Genomic DNA, 17,071 nt, shown 5'->3' on the forward strand with positions numbered 1-17,071 from the left:
CCCTGAGCTTCTGCCGATCTTCCAGTTTTTCAGCTGTGGGGGGAAGGTTAAAGACACTGGAGTAATTCAAACACTGTACTACATATGCTAAGCTGAAATAGCAAAATCCCTGTCCCACGTGGGGCTCACAATCTAAGGAGGTGAGGAGGCATGTATCTTCTCCCCATTTTACAGATAGAAGAACTGAGGCGCAGGTCGCATGTCAGGTCCCATCTTTGTGGTCTGGCACCTTGGCCACAGGCCCGTGGGTTGTATCCAGTCTCGTGTGCGTTCACTTCCGTTAACATTCTGTGAAATAACATGAGCGATGTCATTTGTCTCCTTTCAGGTTGGTATGTCGTTTGGCATCTGTTTTTGTCCAAATTCAAGTTCCTCAGAGAGCTCATAGGAGACACGGGATCCCAGCAGGGAGATAATGAGCCTTCAGAATCTGAAGCAGAACAGGACATCCCAGCTACTCCCCAGAGGGCTAGGCCCAAATCCGTCCGGCAGCGGAGAACCCCTGCAGAAGAAGCAACCTAACAGAGCACCCTGGGGCCAGAGGGCAACCTTCTTGAGGCTGTAGGGAGCCTCTCTCTGCACTGTATGACTCAATGGTTTTCATCCTAAAATGCTGACTTAGAAAACAAAATTGCTGTGAATCTGTACTCTTGGGATGCCAATGCGGAACACCCCTAGGGGTTCGGAAGGGGCTTGAGTCAAAGCCATATAGAAACAAAGGGAATAAAAAACAAGTGAGACCACTGCAAGGTTCAAGATGCTTGTGTGCTTCTCTAGCGTGCTTAGTCAGCGTCGGCCAGTCCCTGGCCTTTTGATCTACTTCCTTGCACTGGTCTGAACATGGTAATCATTACAGACTTGAAATGGTTTGTGTTGTTGTTGTTGTTGTTTTTTTGCTTTACAATCCAGCAGTTATTTATAAGGGAGTTGTTTGACCTTTGTTGATAAAATCGTTTTCCTTTAATCAGGCACCTGTTTTTATCTGCCAACTAGTGAAGAACCCATACAAACTTGGGAAATATTTCTCAGATACCTGCTTTAGATTGGGGTTGTTTCTCCTTCCTTTCTGTGGGAAGTCTGTGTGCTAAAGGCACTTGCTGTGTGGAGGCGGTAATACTTCACACAAAAATTAGAGTGAAAAGACCTCTAAGGTTCTTGGTTGTGAGAAAGTCACGGAGTGAGAGATGGTGGAAAGTACCAGTTTAACTGGAAGGTGACTCGTGGTAGATGTTCATCTTGTTTGATCTTCAGACTCAGTATTTACTAGTGGTAAAGAGGCATATCGGTCAAGAAACCTCACTGTTGAGTTTCCTTTGTCATCTGCTTTGTTCAGGTACTAATTGCACACCTAGCTCTCACATTATAAAGACTAAATATTTTCATATCCTGTTTGGTACCAGAGGTTTTATTTGTTTCTCTAGAACTAGCTAACTTAAAGTTTTCACAAACTTGGTGCACACCACTGCTACCTGCTTTAAGGTGTGATGTGATGTTTGGTACCTCATGTTACTAAATCATCTCCCCACTGCCCAGTGTGACTAAAAACAAATCAAAATCCTGCTTGAGACCTGAATTGAGGTAGTAAAAGTGAATCCAGAGAACATCACCTTTTACGTTTAAACCAAGTTGTGAGGAGAAAGGAGTCAGTGGGTATCTAATTTTAGCTGCTGGATTCCATTTTGCTTAAGTTTTTATTTCAAGTGATTAACAAAAGGTGTTTCTAGGACAGATTAAAGTGAGTTCCTGGAACTCTTATAGCTCCGCCACCCCCCCAATAGCTGAACTCTAATTGTGGCATCTATAGAATTGACTTTTATGAGGAACCAGTGGAAACAGTACCTGGATTGATCAGCTGGGATACTTTTCTGTGTAATGTTTGACTAGGTTACTGATCCTGGGGAAAGAATTAGTTGTGGCACATTTGTACGGTCTTAATCACCAGGTGTTCGCTGGAGGTGGGGCTTCAGAGCATAAGACTTGAGGTGTAATGCTGCCAGGAGTCTCCCTGAATAACCTGGTAGGCAGCTTGCAGTCTTTACAGCTACATCATTGCCCATGGAAATTAAATGGGTATCGACCCTCCTCTGAAAATTCTCCCCGACATGAATGCTTCCTTGGAAAAGAAATAGGTCCAGCCTTATTTATTGGCCCGATTGTCATAAGCATGTCTCATGTTGGCCGGGTTCTAGTTTTTAGGAAAAGTACAGAGTCACTTTAACTCACCATTCGGTATTGTAAAATACCTGCAAAGTCATAAGGACTGACCAGCTCACTCTGCCCCTAGCCATTAACCATCTCCCTTATGGGAGAAAAATGCTAAGGTCTTTAAGTGTCTCTAGATATAAACTGACAAGCATCAGTTGCTTTCCTCATTTAGTGGTGATAGGTGTTGGATTTCTGTGGCCCGAATTCTTGTTTAGTGCACCTTGCTTCCCAGACTACCCCTATCAGGAGTCAATTTCCCCTCTTCTTATTGTAAATAACCTTTTTTCTCTTGACTCTGCCTTCTATGGCCATATTCCTTTATTAGGGGGAAAAAGGAAGAGCAGTCTACTAAATCGTAGATGTTCACAGGATTTTTCTACTGTAGAGACACTTCATATATTGCGAAATGCAGCAGAAATGCATCCAGTTGGAATGCCCCATTGGTGACCTTGAGAGATAATGGATGCAAGCTCTAAAGCTTTGAAAATCTGTACATTAGAGGATATGTTCATAATCTGAGGGCTTGAATATCAGAGTGAGACAGTGACTTTGAACTGTACTTAAGGATGTACAAGCAAGCTGCTGCTTTCTAAGAACTGAAAATGAATTTGAATAAACCTTTGAAGCACTCTGGAAAACAGCCAAAGGGTACTCATCTTTGGGAAGTTTGTGGGTGTTCATATTTTCCCGCTCAACCCTTCTAAACACTGCCCCTTCTCAAACACTGCTCTCCTTTTCAAGCTGCGTCAAAGGTTCTGAACTTCTTTGTAGAAGAAGCGAAGGGACATTTTTTGAAGGTTTAGCCGATTGCATTCTGGTGATAATGCTGCTCTAGCCTAGACACCAATAACACTAAATCATTTTGCAACTGATAAATTAGGCTCCTAATCCTTATTGTAGTCAAAGCATGGGTTTCCTATTGGTAATTTTTAAATTCATTTGGATGAGGATGTGAATGGGTACCAGGAGACGGAGCTATTCAGTTGAGAACAATTGCAGATGTTTCAAGGAGCAATTTTGAAAAATGGGCTGTTAGGCTCAGATAAAATCTCAAGGCTTTATCTAGGAAAGTTTGGGAGACTTCAGACTGGCTTCAGGTTTCCAAGAAGATTGCGGGGTCACACTGTTTAGGCATTTTTTTTTCCTTCACCAAACACGCCTCAGAGATCTGAAGTGTAATTCACTGTTTCTGTTTTTAACTAAAGAAATTCCTAAACAGAAATCATTTAAATCAATGATACAATCTTTTTTAGAATTGCATTTATCTTAAAAGGTATGCCTTAGTGGTGCAACTTGTCTGGAGAATATAAGTGTATGTTTTTGTTAACTTCAAGTACTTATCGTTTACTTGAAGTTGACTTGAAAAATGAATAAACAAAAATCCCACTGGGTCCTGTATAATGCAGGAATGGGAGATCATGCTAAAGAGACTAGCATAAGCACAGACCTTTGTCTGTGTTGAAATAATAGTAAATTATGGTTTAAAACCTAGGAAAAATGAAGTTGCATCCTTTTAAAAACTCTATTTTAATAGAGATTACATTATTTGTTTCTGTTATGAGGGACTTGCTGATTTCCTTCCGTATTCTGATGGTGGATATATAACATTTACCCATCAAGGTAATTCTATGCAGTTCATTCTACTATTGCTGCTGTAGCTACTTACCAGTAAAACCGTGGGCTGTGCTGCAAAACATCCGTCAACATGCTGCTTAACATTAGGTTTACACTGAATTAGATTTGTATGTGTCCAACAGTTCTCATGTTGAAAAAGATGTGAAGTTGTTTGGAGATGATGAGGAATGCGTGCGAGTGATCATTTGCCTCTTCAGTGTTAAAAACAAAACAAAAACCAGGCTGTTAGATACTGTACCTAATGCTTCTGTGGTTTGTCTGTATCATCACGTTTTAACTGTTTCATTTTAAATTGACTGCACAGATACTAAAAAATAAAAAAAACCAAAAGGAATGAGCTGTTGTGCATAATTCTTTTCTTTTTATGTCCTAACAGGGCTGTGGCCTCTAGAGTAATCTTAAAGCTCCCTAGCTTAATCTGTTTACCTTTTCTGCCTTGTGTGGTAGAAGTTTACTAATAGGCACTAATGATTGGGGAACCATCTGCTGATAATTGAGTTTTACCAGAAGGCAAAGAAATAGGATTAACCTCAGAGTGCAGCATCACTGTGCCGCGGACTCTTTCTGGTAACAAGTATATTTTAGTTACTCTTAGTAATATTGTTTTTCTGCTAGAAAGAGGCCCACGGTTCAACTCAGTGCTGCGTCAGATCTTTTTACTTACTACCTTTAAGAAGTAGAAAGATGGGCTTAAAATAATTTGGAGTTTTGATAATACTTTATGGTAAGATCAAGCTTCTCAGTTTTGGAGTAACAGAGTCAAGTAGCCATCTCCTTAAAACCCACATTCACAGTGGTTTTGATTCTCATTTACCCGACATCATATATTGCTGGAGCTGCTAGGATTCCTTAGGGCATCTTGACTGTTTACCTTTTGGATTATTGCTTGCACAAGTAAAGGGGTTTTGCAAGGGTTTCCTGTCGACTGAAGTGAAGGGTGGTTTTTAGGTTTTGCGTTTATATTTGGATAGCACAGTAAGTGAGGGCAAAGGTGGAAGTGGTGGGCACTGATTCCAGGCTCTACAGCTTGAACTGCAGGTCCAGGAACCCATTTCCAGGCGCAGAGACAGTTACTCAATCGAAAACAGATGATCTGACCTACTTGGGACCAAAGCTGCTCCCGTGTTATCTATTGGATCAACTGGGCAACAAGAGATTTTGGCTGACCTGGTCAGTGGGACACCCACAACTTATTGAGTGTCTGAGGTTGCCTAGGTTCTGGACAATTGTCAGTTGGGGAATTATCTCTGTCACAATTCCAATGTACATCTTAGAGAAGCAGCATGACCTAATGGAAGAGACACAGGCTTGGGAACCAGAGGACCTGGGTTCTGATCCCTGCTGTGCCACTTGCCTGCTGTGTGACCTTGGACAAGTCACTTAACTGCCTCCGTTTCCTCACCTGTAAAATGGGGATTAAGTGGGACAGAGAATCAGTCCGTCAGTGGTTTTAATTGAGCACAAACTGTGAGCAGAGCACTCTTTTAGACTGTGAGCCCACTGTTGGGTAGGGACTGTCTCTATACGTTGCCAATTTGTACTTCCCAAGCGCTTAGTACAGTGCTCTGCACACAGTAAGCGCTCAATAAATACGATTGATTGATTGTACTAAGTACTTGGGAAAGTACAATGGGTTAGAGTTGGTAGACATGATCCTTACCCACAAGGAGCGTACAGTCCAAAGGGGTAGACAGACATTAGATTAGGAATGGAGAAAAGTGCCTGATCTGCTTGTATTTTATCCACCTCTGGTGTTTGACACATAGTAAGCGCTTATACAGTGCTCTGCACATAGTAAGCGCTCAATAAATACGATTGATTGATTGATTATACATGCCATTATTATTATGAGGGCTAAAAGATGCAGGTCTGTGACAATTTGGCACTATCCAAGACAACTGAGCCCTATGGTGGGATGGTATGAGCGCTGTTTGATGACCCCAGGTTGGGACACGCAATCAATCGATCAGTTGTATTTACTGAGCACTTTACTGTGAGCAGAGCACAGTACTAAGTGCTTGGTAGAGTACAACAGAGTTGGCAGACATGGTCTCTGCCCTCTGCCCTCAAGGGGCCATCTGAGGCCCCTTCCTTTCTCCCCTTTCTCCTTCCAAAAATGAGATGGAGTAGTACTGTAGGGTGTCCCTCAAACTGCCAAGTAACAACAGGTTCAGAGGGAGCCACCCTTCCAATCAGTAAGTACGGTGCCCTGCACATAATAAGTGCTCAATAAATATGATTGATCAATTATAGCACCTGTAGTGTTTAGAGCACTGAACTGAGTGTACGGTACTGGACACTAGAGGAACAGTATGGCTAGTGGAAAGAACACGGGCCTTGGAATCAGAGGACCTGGGTTCTAATCTTCATTCTGCCAGTTGCCCACTCTGTAAGTTTGGGCAAGTCACTTAACTTCTCTAAGCCTCATTTCCCTCATCTGTGAAATAATAATGATGCTATTTAAGAGCTGACTATGTGCCAGGCACTGTACTAAGTGCTCGGGTAGATACAAGCAACTCGGGTTGGACACAGTCCCTGTCCCATGTGGGCAGTCTCAATTCCCATTTTGCAGATGAGATAACTGAGGCACTGAGAAGTGAAGTGTGCCTGTTGTCTCTCCTACTTAGACTGGGGTCCCCGTGGGATAGGAAGTATGTCTGACCTGATTGACTTGCGTCTGCCATAGCACTTAGAACGGGGCTGACGTTGCTTACCAAATATAGCACTTCATTCGATCATATTTATTGAGTGCTTACTGTGTGCAGAGCACTGTACTAAGCGCTTGGAAAGTACAATTCAATAGTGATAGAGAGAAGACCCAATCTCTTCCCACAGGGGTCTTACAATCTAACAGGAAATGTTGTCTTATGCCGTCGAGTCATCTCCGACACTATGGACGTGTCTCCCAGGACACCCCACCTCCATCTGCAGTCGTTCTGGTAGTGGATCCATAGAGTTGTCTTGGAAAAAATACGGGACGGGTTTACCGTTGCCGCCTTCCGTGCAGTAAACTGGAGTCTCTGCCCTCGACTCGTCCCGTGCCGCTGCTGCCCAGCACAGGTGAGTTTTGACTTGTAGCAGATTTGCCTTCCACTCGCTAGCCACTGCCCAAGCTAGGAATGGGTAGGCCTCTGCTTGACTCTACCTCCCGTAGTCAAGACTGGGAACTCTCCAGGTGTGACCCTGAGAGGGAAACAGGGAATGTAGCACAAAATAAATTTAGAGGAAAAAGAATGGAAGAGGGATAGGTAAGCACTTACATAGAATATGCAAGTCAATATCAACCAAAAGTCTATGGGTGGACACAAGTGCTGAAATGATAGCTGGGAGACAATGACTAGAGCCAAGGAAAACAGGAAATGCCTCCTGGAGGAGGTGGGATTTCAAGAGTACTTTGAAGATGGCACAATTAGAGGAAGGAAGGAATTCTGGGCAGAAAGAATGGGTTTGGCCAGGGATTGGAGGCAGGAGAGTTATGAATGAGGCCCAGTGAAGAGGATTGGTTGGGAAGAACTAAATTTTCAGGATCTAGCCTGTTGTTTTGTTCCGTTTTTAATAATAAAATAATAATAATGGCATTTGTTAAGCGCTTACTATGTGCAAAGCACTGTTCTAAGGGCTGGGGAGGTTACAAGGTGATCAGGTTGTCCCATGGGGGGCTCACAGTCTTAATCCCCATTTTACAGATGAGGTGACTGAGGCCCGGAGAAGTTAAGTGACTTGCCCAAAGTCACACGGCTGACAACTGGCGGAGCCGGGATTTGAACCCACGACCTCTGACTCCAAAGCCTGTGCTCTTTCCATCCGTGCTGCTTTTTCTTTCCTATTCCCAACTGGACTTCCCGAGGGAGTGATCTGCAAGGGGTAGTGGACCCTGTGCACTGAGAAGTCAAATGACTGGCCACAGGGGCACACTTTGTTCCATTCAATCCTATTTATTGAGCGCTTATTCTGTTCAGAGGTCAGGATGGGTGCATGGAAGTCGACACCCAAAGGACCACCTACAATAGCTGTTCTGTGGGGCTCCAAACTGCCTGCCACGTGACGCGCTTCTCCGGCAAGCGTCTCCACTTCTTCCTTTAATCATCATCAATCGTATTTATCGAGCGCTTACTATGTGCAGAGCACTGTACTAAGCGCTTGGGAAGTACAAATTGGCAACAAATAGAGACAGTCCCTACCCGACAGTGGGCTCACAGTCTAAAAGGGGGAGACAGAGAACAAAACCAAACACACTAACAAAATATAATAAATGGAATAGATATGTACAAATAAAATAAATAAATAAATAGAGTAAAAAATATGTACAAACATATATACATATATACAGGTGCTGTGGGGAAGGGAAGGAGGTAAGATGGGGGGATGGATCAGTGCAAGAGCTCGGACTGATTAAACTAATTGTTTTCTCGGAGAAAGGCCTGGTTTTTCCTGGGCTTGTCCCTGCTGAGGTAATTAGAGGCGCATTACGGGCTTTGAACCACTAGGTGGCAGTCGGTTCCAAGCTTTGCCCCATCCCGCGCCATCCTTCACTTTTCTGCGAGGGCGGACGGTGACAATCAATCAATCAATCAATCAATCGTATTTATTGAGCGCTTACTATGTGCAGAGCACTGTACTAAGCGCTTGGGAAGTACAAATTGGCATCACATAGAGACAGTCCCTACCCAACAGTGGGCTCACAGTCTAAAAGAATGACAAGAATGATGGCATTTGGGAAGCGCTTACTATGTGCAAAGCGCTGTTCTAAGCGCTGGGGAGAAGTCAAGGTGATCAAGCTGTCCCACCTGGGGCTCCCAGTCTTAATCCCCGTTTTACAGATGAGGGAGCTGAGGCACAGAGAAGTGAAGTGACTTCCCCAAGGTCACACGTTTAATTTCTGGAGGGAGCTTAATCTTGTTTTATTCAGATGTTTCTCTCATACTTGGAATCTAAGGTGGTTAGAGAAGCAGCGTGGCTCAATGGAAACAGCACGGACTTGGGAGTCAGAGGTCGTGGGTTCTAATCCCTGCTTCGCCGCTCGTCAGCCGTGTGACTTTGGGGAATCAATCAATCAATCAATCGTATTTATTGAGCGCTTACTATGTGCAGAGCACTGTACTGAGCGCTTGGGAAGTACAAATTGGCAACACATAGAGACAGTCCCTACCCAACAGTGGGCTCACAGTCTAAAAGGGGGAGACAGAGAACAGAACCAAACATACCAACAAAAGTCACTTAACTTCTCTGTGCCTCAGTTACCTCATCTGTAAAATGGGGATTAATAATAATAATAATAATAATGACATTTATTAAGCGCTTACTATGTGCAAAGCACTGTTCTAAGCACTGGGGGGTTTCAAGGTGATCAGGTTGTCCCACGGGGGGCTCACAGTCAACCCCCATTTTACAGATGAGGGAACTGAGGCCCAGAGAAGTTAAGTGACTTGCCCAAGGTCACACAGCTGACAATTGGCAGAGCCGGGATTTGAACCCACGACCACTGACTCCAAAGCCCGTGCTCTTTCCACTGAGCCACGCTGCTGATTAAGACTGTGAGCCCCGCGTGGGACAACCTGATCACCTGGTATCCACCCCAGCGCTTAGAACAGTGCTTTGCACCTAGTAAGTGCTTAACAAATGCCATCATTATTATTATTATTCTCCTCATGGCCCAATTGTCTATATCCTAGTTGAGAAAGACAGTCATCTGCAGCTTTGCTGCCTTTTTCAACCTCACTCTTAAGCTTTGCCTGTTTGGATAGTAGTAATAATAATAATAATAATAATGATCTTTGTTAAGTGCTTACTATGTGCCGTGCACTGTTCTAAGCACTGGGGTAGATACAAGGGCATCACGTCCCAAGTGGGGTTCACAGACAATCCCCATTTTACAGATGAGGTAACTGAAGCACAGAGAAGTTAAGTGGCTTGCCCGAGGTTACACAGCAGACAAATGGCAGACACAGGATTAGAACCCATGTCCTCTATTCCCAAGCCCTTGCTCTTTCCACTAAGCCACACTGCTTCTTTTTTCCCCCCACAATCTCTTCTGATTCTGCTGTTCTTCTTCATCCTTTGACCCACCACCTTGGTTCAAACCCCCGGCACCTCTCAGCTGCATTATTATTGGTTTCTTACCCCTCTTAATCATTTACGATCAATCAATGACTCAATCACAAAAAACAGCATGGCCTAGTGGTTAAAGCACAGGCCTGAGAGTCAGAAGGACATAGGTTCTAATCCCGGCTTTGCCACTTGTCTGCTGTGTGACCTTGGGCCAGTCACTTAACTTCTCTGTGCCTCAGTTATTTCATCTGTAAAATGGGGATTAAGACCGTGAGCCCCATGCGGGACAGGGACTGTGCCCAATCTGATCAATTTGTATCATCTACCCCAGCGCTTAATCCAGTGCCTGGCACGTAGTAAGCCGTTAACAAATACCATTAAAAAAAAATCAATCAATGGTATTTATTAAGCACTTTGTGTAGAGCAGTGAACTAAGCGCTTGGGAAAGTACAGTTCAGTAGAGTTGCTAGACATGATCTCCATCCAATAGGATCTCCGAGTTTACATGGGGAGACAGAAAATAAGTTAAGGATAGGGGAAATAGTAGAGTATAAAGATCTGTATGGAAGTATTGTGGGTCACAAAGTACTTAAGGGGTACCCAGCTAAGATATATAATTCCTTAAATTATCTCAAAAGGCACTTTTAGGACTCACCCTCAAAAACTCTTCTGTTTCCCTCCTCATCCCGTCAGTCCCCGCTTGACACTTGTGTCTAACTGCTATTTTTTAGTGTTCTGGTGTAAACCTGTGGTGAGACTGGTTGAAAGTGAAACCTTTTTCAGTTGCCCCAACTCAAACAGCCTATTCTTGGACAAATGGGCTCAGCTCCTTCCTTCCTCCCTGCCCTGCTGGTAAACACGAGTCCGACTTGGGGTCTGAGAAGAAGGGGTGGACCTAAAGTGTGAATTTTAAATGAAGCCTGGATTTTTAGGTCTTTACATCTATTTTGGTTGCTCTCTCCCAAGCTGCAAACACCCTTTTAATTCATGGACGAATGAGCCCACCTGAAGCTTCTAGAAATCTACATAGCTACATCCCTCCAGAAGGAGATCAATAGAGACTCCAGCAGGAGAATGGACAAGAAAATACATATAATAATAACTGACACTTAAGTGCTTACTATGTGCCAGGCACTCTACTAAGTGCTGGGGTAGAGAAAAGCAAATCGGGTTGGACACAGTCCCTGTCCCTCATGGGGCTCCTAGTCTTAATCCCCATTTTACAGCGTGGCTCAGTAGGAAAGAGCACGGGCTTTGGAGTCAGAGGTCATGGGTTCAAATCCCGGCTCCGCCAACTGTCAGCTGTGTGACTTTGGGCAAGTCACTTAACTTCTCTGGGCCTCAGTTCCCTCATCTGTAAAATGGGGATTAAGACTGTGAGCCCCCTGTGGGACAACCTGATCTCCTTGTAACCTCCCCAGTGCTTAGAACAGTGCTTTGCACATAGTAAGCGCTTAATAAATGCCATTATTATTATTATTATTTTACAGATGAGGTAACTGAGGCCCAGAGAAATGAAGTGCTTTGCCCAAGGTCACACAGCAGACGAGTGGCAGAGCTGGGATTAGAACCCAGTTCATTCTGATTCCCGGGCCCATGCTCTATCCACTAGGCCACACTGCTTCTCCTGTGTATGGCTCGGCATAATCTGTCACCACTCCTGCTGACCAGTGATATCCCTTTCTCCCTTAAATCAAAATCTTGTGCAGGTAGCTGGCACATGGTCTTGGGCATTGCAGTGCTCTGCATGCAGTAAGCGCTCAATAAATATGATTGAATGAATTTCTGTCATGGATGAGGCAGCAGTCGCATTTAGTAATACCCTCTTTGCTCTATTTCAGGATGAACTGCTCCCCAGGAGGAGTTCAAAAGGTACCCTAGGCATTGCCCTCTTTTTTTCTTTAATGGTATTTATTACAGCAAGCACTGGGGAAGAGCCAAGCTAATCAGGTTGGACACAGTCCATGTCCCACACGGGGCTCACAGTCTTAATCCCCATTTACCTCATCCCCACCTCCTCTAGACTAGAAACTCGTTATGGGCCGGGAACCTGTCTGCTAATTCTGTTGTACTCTGGGAAGCACTTAGTACAGTGGTCTGCACATGGTAGGTGCTCAGTAAATACCATTAATTGATCGATTTACAGATGCGATTACTGAGGCCTAGAGAAGTGACTTGCTCAAGGTCACACAGCAGGCAAGTAGGGTAGCCGGGATTGGAACCCAGGTCCTCTGACTCCCGGAACCGTGCTCCTGCCACTGGACTGTGCTACTTCTCTCATCAAACTCAAAACCCACTCCCCAGAGCACTGTGCCTTTTGACTCTAACCATGCTGAAGAGTGACAATAGACGGTCTACGCAAGCAAATACTGCGAAGGGGTGTGTCGTTCGCACATTGGTGTCACACAGCACTCTCACACGAATGGGTAGGATCTCACGGTTGTGAATTTATTTATACCCTCAGCACTCTTGTATAGGTGTATGCTCAAATTGCGTATTTTGGCCACTCTAGCTGTAAACATTTTTATGTCGTCTCCCCTCGTTAGCAAGGAACATGTTATTATAGTTTGTGCCTCCCAAGTGCCTAATATCGGGTACACACCTAGTGGACGCTTAGTTACTACTCCTATTACTAGTTGTCTTGAAAACAGACTGCTAAATAGATGCATTTATGTGCTTATTTTCTCATCATTTTTATCTGTGCTCTTTTTTGTCATCTACGTGAAGCATCGCTTCTCTCCCCTCTGCTCAAAACCCTCCAATGGCTTCCAAAGCCAATATATGTGAATGAAAAACAGAAAGTAGGTGGACAAAGAAATACCTAGAAAATTTGAGGGATTCGTCATGCATCCACCAATATCATGAGAAGCAGTGTGGTTTACCTGAAGAACATGGACCCGGGACTTAGAGGTCTGCTTGCTGTGTCACCTTGGGCATGTCATGTAACTTCTCTATATCTCAGTTTCCTCGACTGTTACATGAGGGATTCAGTACCTGTTGTCCCTTCTCCTCAGACTGTGAACTCCATGTGGGAAATGGATTTTGTCCAACCTGACTGTCTGTATCTGTCTCTGTGTGTTGCCAATTTGTACTTCCCAAGCGCTTGGTACAGTGCTCTGCACATAGTAAGCGCTCAATACGATTGATTGATTGATTGTATCTAGCTCTCTTCCTCCCTTCAAGGCCCTGCTGAGAGCTCACCTCCTCCAGGAGGCCTTCCCAGACTGAGCCCCTTCCTTCCTCTCCCCCTCGTCCCCCTCTCCATCCCCCCATCTTACCTCCTTCCCTTCCCCACAGCACCTGTATATATGTATATATGGTTGTACATATTTATTACTCTATTTATTTATTTATTTATTTTACTTGTACATTTCTATCCTATTTATTTTATTTTGTTGGTATGTTTGGTTCTGTTCTCTGTCTCCCCCTTTTAGACTGTGAGCCCACTGTTGGGTAGGGACTGTCTCTATGTGTTGCCAATTTGTACTTCCCAAGCGCTTGGTACAGTGCTCTGCACATAGTAAGCGCTCAATAAATACGATTGATTGATTGATTGTATCTACCCCAGTCCTTAGTACAGTACTTGTCACATAGTAAGGGTTAACAAATACTATTATCACCATCTCCATAGTAACAATTTTGTGTGCCTACAGTGTGTAGACCACTATTTTAGGCATTTGGGAGTCTAGAAGACATTATCCCTGCCTACAAGTAATTTACAGTCAATCGGGGGAGACAGACATTAAAATAAATTACAATTGGGGGGTAAATAAATTACAGTGGAAAGAGCACGGGCTTGGGAGTCAGAGGTCATGGGTTCTAATCCCGGCTCTGCCACTTATCAGCTGTGTGACTTTGGGTAAGTCACTTAACTTCTCTGGGCCTCAGTTACTTCATCTGTAAAATGGGGATTAAGACTGTGAGCCCCATGTGGGACAACCTGATTACCTTGTATCTCCCCCAGCGCTTACAACAGTGCTTGGCATATAGTGCTTAACAAATACCATACCATACTGCATCAGCCTTCTCTCTGATCTGCCATCCTCGTGTCTCTCTCCACTTCAATCCATACTTCATGCTGCTGCCCGGATTATCTTTGTCCAGAAACGCTCTGGGCATATTACTCCCCTCCTCAAAAATCTCCAGTGGCTACCAATCAATCTGCGCATCAGGCAGAAACTCCTCACCCTGGGCTTCAAGGCTGTCCATCACCTCGCCCCCTCCTACCTCACCTCCCTTCTCTCCTTCTACAGCCCAGCCTGCACCCTCCTCTCCTCCGCTGTTAATCTCCTCACCGTACCTCGTTCTCGCCTGTCCCGCCATCGACCCCCGGCCCATGTCATCCCCCGTGCCTGGAATGCCCTCCCTCTGCCCATCCGCCAAGCTAGCTTTCTTCCTCCCTTCAAGGCCCTGCTGAGAGCTCACCTCCTCCAGGAGGCCTTCCCAGACTGAGCCCCTTCCTTCCTCTCCCCCTCGTCCCCCTCTCCATCCCCCCAGCTTACCTCCTTCCCTTCCCCACAGCACCTGTGTATATGTATATATGTTTGTACATATTTATTACTCTATTTATTTTACTTGTACATAGCTACTCTATTTTATTTTGTTAGTTTGGTTTTGTTCTCTGTCTCCCCCTTTTAGACTGTGAGCCCACTGTTGGGTAGGGACTGTCTCTATATGTTGCCAATTTGTACTTCCCAAGCGCTTAGTACAGTGCTCTGCACATAGTAAGCGCTCAATAAATACGATTGATGATGATGATGGTGATACCAATTTTTTAAAAATTATTATTATTAACAGAATATATGAGATGTACGTAATTGCAACGGGAGGGGTCGTGGTAAGAGTGCTTAGGAGACACTAAAGGGCCAAAGTGACGGATGGGGTTACAAGGTGGGAAAACTAGAGATTATGCAGGGAAGGCTTCCTGGAGGAAATATGATGTCCAGCAGAGGGCGATTTCCCCCCTTGTTATTGACTTAAAAAGCGGGAGAAAGAGACAGAGACAGAGTGCGTCTTTCACTACGTTTCTGGCAAGATGAAGGGAAATAAGGCTTAAGGGAGGAATGGCACTTGCTGCTTCAACTACTGCTTCTCGCTGACCTCCCTGACTCCAGCCTCTCCCCGCTCTAGTCCATATTTCACTCTGCTGTCGATCATTTTTCTAAAAAAAAAATTCTGTACACTTTTCCCTATTCCTCAGGGTTGCCCATCCATCTCTGTATCAAACAGAAACTCCTGACCATTGGCATTTAAGGCGCTCGATCAGCCCTCCCCTTGTTTGTCTCCAACTACAACCCAGCCCACTTCCCTCTTTTAACACCAACCTACTTACTGTGCCTCGACATAATCTCTCTCACCATCAGCCCCTTGCTTACATCCTCCCTTCTACTTAGAACTCCCTCCCTCTCCATATCTGACAGACCACCACCCTCCCCCACCTTCAAAGTCTTACTAAAATCATACCTCCAAGAAGCTTTCCCAGAATAACTAGTCATTTCCCCAGCCCATGCACCTTCCCTTCTGTATTATCTACTCACTAGGGTATGGACCTCTTAAGCACTTTGTTATTCACCCCTTCCTTGACCTTCAGCACCTTATGGATTTATTCTTATACCCTGCTATTTCCCCTGACTGTAATTTATTTTAGTGTCTGTCTCCCCTTTAAACTGAAAACTCTTGTGGGTAGGAAATATGCATACCAATTCTATTATATTGTACTCTCCCAAGAACTTAGTACAATACTCCTCACACGGTTAGTGCTCAATAAATACAATTGATCGATTAAGTCCAAATCCTTTTCCAAGCTCTAAATTAATGACAAGGTGCTGTGTACCCAAAGGTTAGGCCACCCAGGCTCTTCCACATCTTTCCTTGGTCTTGGTTATACGAAGTTTCTATCTTCTGAAAGTTTGTTCACTCAAAATGGAAATGTTCCTGTTGAATATCCTTTCATTAAAACCTCCCCCTTGGGCCAAACTATTATCATTCAAATTAATTTAACATCTCTCATTCCATTTGGAGAGTCAAGTGTTTTATGTACAGCCAATTTTAGAGTTATCTTTGCTCTAAATACTTTGAATGGCTCTTAAAGTGGAAGAAGTCCAATTTTTAGTCCTACTTTCATACTTCAGTGGTTGATCAGGTCTGGTTCAAACTTAAAAAAGCCCAAACCAAGGAAGTGTTAGACAGTGAAGTTAATGTTTCACAAATTAACTGGGGGGTTAGAATGGAAGTCTGTCTAGGGCCTTAACATAAGTGGTTGCTATAACAAATGCAATAGGCCTTTTTCAGTGCTTCTTTGTGTTTATCCAGTATGAAAGGAAGCTTGTTCGGAAGAGAGGCGGAAAGAAGCGTGATACTTTGTTCAGTTTAAATTGTTTACATTTTTCAATATCATTTACATGTTTTAAATTCCTTTGTCTATTCATCTGGACATTAAAGATGGGACCACAGAGCATGACAACCGCAAGGGAGCAGGAGGTCTGAGGCACTGGATTTAGGGATCTGCGTGGACTGTGTTGGACTGGGGCATGGAGTGGGAGATCTCAGGCTTGGACTTCCTGGTAGACATGGTGGCTCCTGGTAGACACTGGGGCTCTGCTGCTGTTCTTTGCTTTAACAACTTGAAAAAAAGATCACACATTCACCCAGTCCCTGGGTGCTTCCTATGGGCATCTTCATCCTAGGAGCAAACGGGATTAACTACTTCCCTGTGTTGTGAATGGCTCCTCCCCCATTCAGGATTGAGGAACGTGGCTTAGTGGAAAGAGCACAGGCCTTGAAGCCAGAGGATCTGGGTTCTAATCCTAGCTACGTCACTTGCCCTCTGGGTGATATTGGGGAAGTCACAGCCTCTTGGTGCCTCAGTTTCCTCACCTGTAAAATGGGGATTCAACATCTGTTCTCCCCCCTTAGACACAGTCCTTGCCCCCCAAAGTCTGACCTGATTATCTGGCATCTACCCCAGAACTCAGTACAGTGCTTGGCACAGAGTAAGCACTTAACAAATACCACCATTGTTGAAGAGCTGGGTTCCTAGGGCCTCAGTCTGAGGTTAGCTTATCTTTCCCGGGACTCGCCTGGCCCAGGGGCTGTTTTGGGCAGGGCGAGTGGACCCAGGATTTCAGCCTATGAAGAACCCTCTACCGTATTCCACCTCTGCTGCTATTGATGGCTCTTTCTT

At 44.5% G+C, this 17,071-nt stretch overlaps 1 protein-coding gene across 2 annotated transcripts in view; it reads left to right on the forward strand.

Moving 5' to 3' along the window:
• SMIM13 (small integral membrane protein 13) overlaps positions 1-17,071 on the forward strand; it is a 46,149-nt gene that overhangs the window by 12,066 nt on the left and 17,012 nt on the right. Inside the window, exon 2 of one of the 2 annotated variants that reach the window (XM_038771128.1) lies at positions 329-4,174. The exons of the other annotated variant lie outside the window; for it this stretch is intronic. Within the exon in view, the coding sequence (XP_038627056.1) occupies positions 329-522 (194 nt within the window). The 3' untranslated portion in view covers positions 523-4,174. Of the gene's footprint in view, positions 1-328; positions 4,175-17,071 lie in introns of those variants that run through there. 2 annotated transcript variants of the gene reach the window in all.

This window comes from Tachyglossus aculeatus, chromosome X2, assembly GCF_015852505.1.
Source record: "Tachyglossus aculeatus isolate mTacAcu1 chromosome X2, mTacAcu1.pri, whole genome shotgun sequence".
In the NCBI taxonomy this organism is placed as follows: Eukaryota; Metazoa; Chordata; class Mammalia; order Monotremata; family Tachyglossidae; genus Tachyglossus; species Tachyglossus aculeatus.